Source organism: Rhopalosiphum padi, chromosome 2 (assembly GCF_020882245.1).
Source record: "Rhopalosiphum padi isolate XX-2018 chromosome 2, ASM2088224v1, whole genome shotgun sequence".
Lineage (NCBI taxonomy): Eukaryota > Metazoa > Arthropoda > Insecta > Hemiptera > Aphididae > Rhopalosiphum > Rhopalosiphum padi.
This window is the reverse complement of record NC_083598.1, coordinates 33,919,263-33,929,208: the sequence shown is the minus strand read 5'-3', so window position 1 is coordinate 33,929,208 and position 9,946 is coordinate 33,919,263. Positions and strand designations below refer to the sequence as shown.

The 9,946-nt window shown below is 28.8% G+C and overlaps 2 protein-coding genes across 2 annotated transcripts; one reads left to right on the top strand and one right to left on the bottom strand.

Annotated features, from left to right (window-relative positions):
- On the top strand, nt 1-6,031 carry LOC132919382 (putative autophagy-related protein 11). Its single transcript, XM_060980959.1, is given in 6 exon segments — nt 1-2,186; nt 2,188-3,028; nt 3,092-3,228; nt 3,305-3,480; nt 3,971-4,313; nt 5,519-6,031. Coding segments are annotated over 6 exon segments (3,195 nt in total). The 5' UTR covers nt 1-653; the 3' UTR covers nt 5,684-6,031.
- Nucleotides 4,308-8,966, bottom strand: LOC132919383 (kappa-scoloptoxin(11)-Ssd1b-like). Its single transcript, XM_060980961.1, has 5 exons — nt 8,761-8,966; nt 5,297-5,439; nt 5,043-5,228; nt 4,754-4,975; nt 4,308-4,694 (listed from the first exon to the last, which is right to left on the bottom strand). The coding sequence occupies exons 2-5, from the start codon at nt 5,414-5,416 to the stop codon at nt 4,500-4,502; spliced, it is 723 nt and encodes a 240-aa protein (XP_060836944.1). The 5' UTR covers nt 5,417-5,439; nt 8,761-8,966; the 3' UTR covers nt 4,308-4,499.
- Nucleotides 8,967-9,946: the final 980 nt, after the last annotated feature.

Below are 9,946 nucleotides of genomic sequence, written 5' to 3'. Positions count from 1 at the left end.
CAAATACAATATTATATTTTACACACACAAATACACAATTGTTATAAATTATTTATCTCCGTGGAGCGATAGTGTGCGCGTGTGCGTTTTTTCATGTGTGTGTGTATGTGCGAGCGAGTTTTAAGACTGCCGTTGGTGCGTTACTACTAAACACTACAATACCACGTCTCTCTCACTCGCACCAGTCTTCCATCGACCACCACGATATTATTATTTTTATTTGACGTGCTCTTCTTGTGGTGCGTTTCGTAAAAAAATGGCGTTTTACATCTCCGCGGGACGTGACGAGTGACAACGAGTGCCGTTAGCCAGAAAATCAAACAGTACGCCCGCCTAGCGTGCGACGCGCTTACGGTCCTGTTCACCTTACACGCACGACCCGTTTATTCCATCCATCTCGCACGCACTAACTAACCGGTGTTTAGCAGCAAGTAAACATGCCTGGCGCTTAGCAGCCGCCAGCCGTCAGTCCGTCTCGTGTCGAGTACCGCCGTACGTTGGATAGGTACGCCAGTAACTAGTAAAATACTGCTGCACGACTTGCGCAATTCCGACGTTCTTATCTCGCGAACGTTCACCGGCCGTTGTTATTATCTTTGTTGTTGTTGTTGTTGCGCTCCATCAACTCCATCGTCGTCCTAGTACTCATCATCATGGAAGTCGTCGAAGTTAATGATTACCAGTGTCATTCTGACGGCGAAGAAGTCGTCCTACTGGATCTGGACAAGGCAAATGGTGTGGAAGACTCGCCAGAGGTGCACGAAGTGACTGTGGACGACGCCAGCGGCATGGACGTAATAGAGACGTGCGACGACGATTCGCAAGATCGAATGGAGATCACTGACGTGGTTATTGAAATAATTCCAAACGACGGGGGTAGTGCGTCTGTTGGTACTGTCGCTGACGGCGATGTTTCAGCATCGTCTGTGAACAACGTGTCCAACGATCAGACTGCCGAGAAGGTAGATGACGTACAAATGGATATCGATCTGGAAGATAAAATCCCAGAAAAAGTTGACAATTCTACAAATGAAGTAATAGTTAAAACCGAAGAATTAGATAAAAGCACTAATGATACTACAGATACTACTGAATCTATCATCGAGAATAAGGAAGATACTGAAGAAACGAGTGAAGTTAACAATAAAACTAACAAGACGAAGAGTTTAGTAAATGAAACCAAAAAAGCTGATGGTTCGTTAGTTTTAACCAAAGATAAAGTAACTGTTACAATTCCTCAACATATCGCTGGACGTGATATGGCGTCTTTATCTGAAGAAACACTTCCTCGATCTGGAAAACGAATGTTAAAACCTAGATTTGGTGTTAAAGTACCTTATATACATATGACAAGTCAGATCGTAACTCAAGATGAAATCGCTAAGGAGTTATTTGAAAGATTTCAACAAAAGTATCCAATTACCCGCGTTGATAAGCCAGACAAACTTTTTTCAATGAAATTATCTCACCGAATATCTAATAACATTTCTACGTTAAAAACTCCAGATGGAAAATTAAAAGATGTATCTAAAAGTCCCAAAAAGTTATCAAGTACTAAAAATGAATTACTGAATAAAAAAACAGAAAAAATAGATGTAGATACGAGTAATAAACCAGCAATTAGTAAACCAGATCCTATTAATAAGACAGATGTTAAATCACCAAGCTTAACACAATCTATAGAAAATAATTTAAGCAATATTGAAAATACGAATGTTCAGGAATCCAGTAATGATTCCAAAGAATCCATGGAAGTTAATGATTCTAAACATATTGAACAAATAACTAATACTCTACAAATTTTAGATCAGTCTGCCGACCAGCAAGTCAATAATGTGTCTGAAGATAAAAATGATGAAAAAATATCTTCTAATGAAGAATTAATTGCTATACTCGAGGATTTTGAAAATATTGAAACACCAGATACAAATGGTAACCAAGTTCCAGAAACACCGATACCCACACCACCAAAACCACCAGTAATAAAAAAGAAAATTATCCGAAGTACTACTAGAACTAAAAGATCTAAACCAAAATTAGATCCAGAGTTAGAAAAACAAATAGCTTTAAAACAGCTTCAAGAAGTTTCAAGACCAAAAAGATTTGATTCTCTTTATGCTAAAAGAAAATTAGAAATTGAAAAGAAATTATTAGCCAAAAATGATCTTAGTTCTGTATTGAAACGAAAAAAAACCAACACCTGATGATGTACCTGAAGTTAAAATAGCTATTGATCAATATATTAAGTCGTATACAGATAAACGTCAATCAACCGTTAAAGTTGAACCAATCTCCAATGATAATGATGAGACTATTAGTGAGAATACTGAAGAAGTTGTGCCTGAAATTAAAACTAATAATGTTGTTAAAGCAAGAACAATGAGAGAAATTAATCGCCTTTTAGGTGATGAAGGAGCAATAAATATGATATATTCGCTTGAGAAAAGAAGATCTCCTGGTAATAATAATGCAAAGAATATTCTTCCATCAACTAGGCGCAAGAAAAAAGACTTAATGTTGAAAACTAAATTAGTTAAAAACGCTATGCTCAAAATGAGTTCTCCAGCTACTGCGTCATTGTCATCTAACCGCCTTGGGCGTCGTTCAGATGTATGTACTCCATCTATTTCACCTGAGAATAAGTGTACAAGGAAAACTTCTATAGATTCACAGGGTTCTGATCAGTCTATTAATTTCTCTGGTAGAAAAACAATTCCAGCTGACGAGTCTAAAATTATTAGAAAACATTCATCTAGTAGTGAAGCATCTAGTGTCGGTGGTAGTCCAATACTTCCTGTTCCTGAAGCTATACCTATCAATAACTTGGCTATAAAACACACGCCTGTAAAAGCCTTGAGAGTATACACCCGAAAAAATAAGAACTCCAATGATATAATACTAATGGATTCAAGTGATCCACCATTTGTTGAAGTGAGCAAAGGAACAAGTAAAAATTTGGTTAAAACCAAAAATTCTGTCAACCAAAAAGTTAAAAAGCAACCAGTGCCAGCATCAACAAAACTTTCGAGTAAGTAAAGTGTAAACTTAAATTAAAATAGATTTTATTATTTATGTTGTACTTTTTAAACAGGATCATTAGCAGAAAGCATTAAAAAAGAGGTTGAAGATACTACATATAATGAAATCACTTTAAGACGTTATGATGGAGTAGTACATATTACATTAACACCAGTTTCAACTGTCATGAAAAATGCTTTAAATATATCAGTAAAGCCTGTTCTTTGATAATAATTAGTAGTGTTTTAAAATATATATTTATATTTGTATTTTATCAAATTATTAGGTGATGGAAGAATTGATGAAAGAGTTGAATAATTTAGAAAATGATGATACTTGTAAAGTGGTTCTAGTGTCTTCTGCTGGCAGAATATTTTGTCAAGGTTTGGATATAGCACCTCTAGTGCATGATGATCCAGAGAAATGTAAAGAAGCCGCTTTTAACGTTGCATCTACTCTTAAGTAATTTTGATTATAATTTCTTTATTTTATGTTTTAAATTTAAAAGGCAATTCCCACTATTTTATGTTGCATATTTGTATCTATCTAGTTTATATCATAAAAATTTAGTGTTTATTCAATATCAGTATAAGTTAATACATTTTTTTTTGGTGGATTTCTAGTTGAGCATTTAAATAATAATTGGTGCTTAAAAATTATTTTATTTGATCTATATTTTTATGAATATTAAACTATTAATTTGTATCATATTCTAAATTTGGTATATCTATTATCTGTACTCTGTTAAATGAAAGAACAGCCTGGTTCTGCATATAGTTAAAATTATTTTTTTCTTGTAAATAATAAATAAATATTGGACACAATCCATTTTATTTTATTGGTGAACATTTTATAATTTTATAAATATTTTAAAATGAACCAATTTTTTCATCTTTTGATTAGTATTAAATGTAAGCTTATAAAATGTAATAACTGTATTTCTTTTTTACAGGAAGTTTATCACATGCTTAAGTGATTTTCCCAAATTACTTGTAGCTGGTGTTGATGGGGCAGCAGTTGGACTTGGCGCTACTATGCTAGTCCACTTTGACTTAGTTTTTGCTAGTGATAAAGCAACTTTTGAAACACCATATGCACAACTTGGTCATATTGCCGAAGGTGCTGCTACAACAATTTTAGGTAGACTTTTAGTCGCGGAAATGATTATGGGTAGTCAGAGATTAACTGCTGGACAAGCTCATTATTATGGCTTGGTAACTAGAACATTATGGCCAGATCGATTCCATGATGAACTAATTCCATTGGTAAAAGCATTAGCTAGACAGTCATTACAGGTTAGTTTATATTTAAAAGTCTTCATACAAATTTACTTAAATATAAAAATACAATAATAATTATTAAATCTAATAATTTGTTTTAAATTCGGATTAAGTAATTCTTACTAACATTGATTAAATTAAAAATTAGTCTCTTTAAGTACATTAAAGTAGTTGATTTGAGCAATAAAATCGTAATCAGACTTATTTTAATTCGGCACTTAACAATGTACATTCTGCTCTGTATGATGTTCCATAAAATAACATTTCATATGTTGTACTCTCTTGTCTATCTTTGTGTAAACATAAATGACCATATGGACATGTGCATTTAGTGTATGTTGAATAGTAATCTGTTCTTATATATCCACAAAATTCGCCAGCGTTGCAATCTTTCAACTGAAAGAACACATAAATTAATATATATATTTTTCATTATGACGACTTTCATTATTTACCTTTTTACATTTGAATAAATCTTCAACATAACTTATATCAGTAGTTTCGTTGTGTTGGTCTTTTTGTTCATGTTTTATTAATTCCCAAGTTGTGTGATGTGGACAGTTACAATGGACTTTGGCTTTTATTTGAACATTGTTATCCTCTCTACTTTTTACAATCGTTATAGATTCATCAGATTTTGTTGTACAATCAGGCAATTCATTAATGGGCTTGCAAAACTAAATTGAAAAATTGTATTCATTTTAATTTTATTAAAATATGTATTTATCTGATAACGATAAAAACCTTAAGTTGTGAGCGGTTGTCTAATGGCATACTAAGATTATCATTTGTGCTCCACTTTGATGGACATTCTTCACGATTTGGGCATTTACATAAACGTTCAACTTGATTTGGAAACCAAAACCTAAGGTGTACAATATTACATACACTATTTTGTTCACAAATGCCTAAGTCTCGTTCACTTTTTGCCTTAATAAAAATTAAACATCAATTTATTATTCTTTTAACATACCAAACATGGATAAAAATTAATTTACTTGTCCTGGGTATATAAATACTGCATTATCTGTTTTACTAGATGTAACGGTTGTAAATGTAGATATACAATACACATTGACTACACTTATTAAAGTGTATGCAATATAATTAATCCACATGATTATTTTGTATTAGTTTCTAACTGAAAAATAAAATAAATTAAGTGGTAAAAGCTACAGTTCATAAATAAATAATATACAATATTTTTTTTTTGTGTTTAGGCAATGATAACTTCTAAAGCTCTTCAAAAACAAGAAACCAAAGATAAATTGGCAAAAGCATTAGAGTCTGAAACACATATCTTAGTACAACAATGGACTGGTGATGAATGTCAACAAAATTTACAAGCATACTTGAAAGATGCAGTTGACAACATTAATACCTAACTATATAATGAATTTATAATTTTTTTAGTGTTCACCGTGCGGCCTCCAAAGTTAATAATTTTATGGGGTTAAAATGCTACTCGTCAGAAGCATTGTATAGAAATTTAGCTGATGTTAATAGGTAGCCAATATCTAAATTATAGAGGATTTAGAATAACTTTTATACTCTAATTATTTCCAACTGATTCATTTTTATAACTAACAATTGTATTTTATTTTAATTAGGTTTTTTTGGTTAATTTATTAATTGTAAGCAATTACTTATAATTATAAATTAGTAATTTTTTATTTTCAACCAATAAAGGGTTCATTTCACTGGCATTTATCATAGAAAAAGACAGTATCACATTTTAACTCTTTTCATTGGCATTTTATTATATATATATATTTTTTTTTTTTGAGCACCTGGACTTTATAATTTATTTTTATTTATATATACATATATAATATTTGATATATATTATTTTAAAATTACAATATAAAACTATATGGTACTCCTATTTTATTTAGGTGTGTTTATTTAAAATGTTTAAGTTTGAACTACTTTAGTATACAATTTATGTTATTTCTCATACATTATTTATTGTTATAATCTCTGTTCTATTTTAATTTAATTTTTTGATTTGAAGTAAAAAAAAAAGCAAAAATCTATTGTTGATGTACATTATATTGCAGAAAAATCTCATTTTTTTTTCTAAATTCTAAATTATTTTAATGTTATAATAATGAGATGTGCAATTCATGTAAAAATAAAATTAAATAAATTAAATTTACTTCTGTTTTTTGATTTACTCTCAATCTTCATAAATTTATTATCGACTGGACTTAGGTTAAATAAATCTTCATCAGTAGAACAACATTAAAAATGTTATTTTAATTGTTATATGTTAATTCTTCATATTAGTTTTACGATGTTAGTAAATAAATTTTAATAACATGATCCTATTAAATTTGGCTACACATACAATACATATACCTAATGATGATTTAATGTTTAATCTTAAAAGATGATATTATAATAAATTATTATATAAATTGTATTTTGTGTTAATGTGCAGTATAAAATACGATAATATTACATAAACTAAATATTTGAGACTAATATTAATTTATATGACTTTTTTAGACTTTAATATTATGTTATTATTTAATGTTTAATTCTTTAATATATATATGCATTTTATGTATTAACAGATTAAACAGTGATCACTATTTCATGTTAAATATTTAATAATTAAAATAATTATGGGTCGGATTTGTATTTAGTAAATAATATATGGAAATCTCTATTTTTGTTAAAAGTATGACAGCATGTTAAACAAATCACATTCAGTTTTAATAAAAATAAATAACTTATAAGCAACATTCATAAGATTGAAATTAGTAATTAACATATTTGTATTTTTGGACAGAAATGTATACACATACATATTATGTAAATTATATCACAGTTCTACAAGAAAAAAATGTTGGCTTTTTTTTTGAGAATTCAAGTTGCCATCAGTATCAAATTTGAACATATATATTTGAATTAATTTTAATTTATTAAAAGTATTGTAATTCAATCTTTTTGAAAATAATTTATATTATAATTTATATTTGTTTACAAATGTAATAATTATAAATTATTACAGTTTACAAACATGGTAGCTGTCTCAAAAATAAAATACTAACAAGGAATTATATAAATTTAATATTTCTATTCTAGTTAAGTCTATATATTCAGTTGTTAAGAGTAAGTAAATTGTTTTAAATAAATTTTAATTGAGTCACGAAGAAAATAAAAGTTAGAATAATATGTAATTATTAAAAATTATATTTAATTGTATTAAAAATCATAGTTCACAGGGTAAATAAATATCTTTGACTTGATGAAAGAGTCAATATCTTTATTTTTTTTAACCGGGATCAGTATTTAAAAAAATGCAATTGATATTACAATTCAAAAATATTAATAGATTACTTGTTTTTTAAGTATCAGTTTTATATAAAATATTAACAAAATTAACTATTCACATAAATTCAAAAGTATATTTACTTGGAACTACAAAAATTATTGACTTAATAGTTAACATATGGTAGCTACATCGCCAATTATATTTATGGTGGTTTTCAATCAGATGACTACTAATTAATAACTGTTCAAGTATGATTTAAGTCTTATAGATAAGGTTTAATAATAATATTAATGTTTTATAATATAAAAAAAGCTTTTAGACATTTCTAAACAAACGTAAAGCAATTTATAAGTTGTTACAGTGAATATATTTTGTTCAAAATGCCAACCTATAGGATTCATTTTGATTATAAGCGATATACCTATATGTAAGCCTATTAAATTGAATATTACCAAAAATCTAACTAAAGTATAAATACCTACAAATAAAAAAATAGAAAAAACTATAGCAGTAACTAGTAGTCATACTATTGCGCATTGAAATCAATTAAAACGTAACATTTAACAGTGATTCATTAGACAAGTGCAGCTCAAATTCATAGTAATTAAGACTTTTAGAGTGACATACAACTAACATAGGAATTTATGGGAGCATGACATTTATGGTATCGTATTGTTTATTTTGTTTAACTATAGAATAGGTACTGATATTACTAATAATTGATACAATTATTTAATTTTAGGTGCTAACTATAATTTAAGAAAATACCACTACTGTTGTATCATAAACTATAGTAACATATCATGTTATATTTATAGTTAATGGTGCTGGTTCTCAAAATGTTACGATATATATTATTTAAATTGAAGATATATAAATTGATATAATAGCAGTATACATATTATATGTATTTTATAATGATCTAACTAACATCTCTGTTAATAAAATTTGTAGACACATCAATGCAGATTGAAATTGTACATGTAAACTGTAGTCACTCACTAGTCATATAGGTATTTAAATTACCTCGAGTACGAGTTATGATGAACCGGTTCAAAAAGATAGGTCGCAACAAGACTTTTGTCACAAAATCATTAATGTGAAAAAAAGAATATTTTCGATCTTATGATATTTCAAATAAACAGTAGGTAGGCAGATAGGCGTGTAGTGTGTACTCACTAGTTGGTAGTTAGGTACCGGCAAATTCTAAAATGTCATAGATTCTATATTGAATTGATGTTTTTGGTGTTGTAGGCACAGCACAAACGATTTAAGAATTTTAAGAAATACGCTGTATACACAAATGCCGGAGCTGAATTTTTGAAAAAAACGTAAGACGCGATGATAATATTATAATAATATTTAATATTTTAATATCAGAAAGTTATCTATTTCATCTTGATATATATAATATAATCTTCTTCTTATTTCTTATTGGCTACACGAATATATGATTGCCTATCAGATGGGTTGCCATGTGTTATTACTATAGTTGTTACCAGTTTACCACCCACGGTCCATGACGTAAATACAATTTTATCATCTACAATGTCAATGTGTATTTGTGTTACCATCATCAGTCCTTAGATCGTACACACAACACACTATACAATAATCATAGTACAGCATGGTTAAATATATTTAGGCATTTAGCCACGGTAACATGTTTAATGCACAGATATATATATATAAATATTCTGTGGTGTAATGTGTGACTTAAGGTTTACTGTAATATTATTTTATTTATATTTTCTATGTTGTACGTTGTTTGTTCAGTAGGTACTACAGTACTTTATAATTTATAGTATAAACTCAATTCGTATAACAAATAACAATACCACGATTTAAGATGTAGGTAGTTATATTAGGTGCCTCTAATGTGTATTTGGTATCTTAAATTGTGCCTACCACATTTATGAGGTGCAATTTTTAACATTATATTATTTTAAAAGTGTCAAATACAATTTGTTTGTTATACGTATAGGTAGGTAATTACTACAACATATAATATACCCAATGTTTTTACGCCAATTACACCTAGGCATATTATATACAAATACACAATACACATTATACACTATATAATAATAAATAATATAATATAGGTACTAAGTAAAGTAAGTAAGTAAGTAAGTCTGTCTAGAGACAATGGCCACTTTAGTGTCTTAGCATACTATTAGGCAGGAGCGGTTTGGTGAATTTTTTCGGCTCGGGAAATATGGATCAAACCGGATCATGCACCGCAAATGTAACTTCCCCCACTCTCACATAAAGGGCATAATTTTATTTAAATTTAAAAATTTGTTTAGTTTCCTAAATTAGTAAAATATATAATACTTATAATTATAGCTAACAGTTTTGGGTT

Bases quoted from the DNA above. Each gene is read 5' to 3' on its own strand.
- LOC132919383 (XM_060980961.1), bottom strand. From the start codon at position 5,416: ATGTGGATTAATTATATTGCATACACTTTAATAAGTGTAGTCAATGTG. The intron at 5,229-5,296 runs GTAAATTAATTT...ATTTTTATTAAG, and splicing joins TATTTATATACCCAGGACAA to GCAAAAAGTGAACGAGACTT. The intron at 4,976-5,042 runs GTTTTTATCGTT...TTTTCAATTTAG, and splicing joins ACAACCGCTCACAACTTAAG to TTTTGCAAGCCCATTAATGA.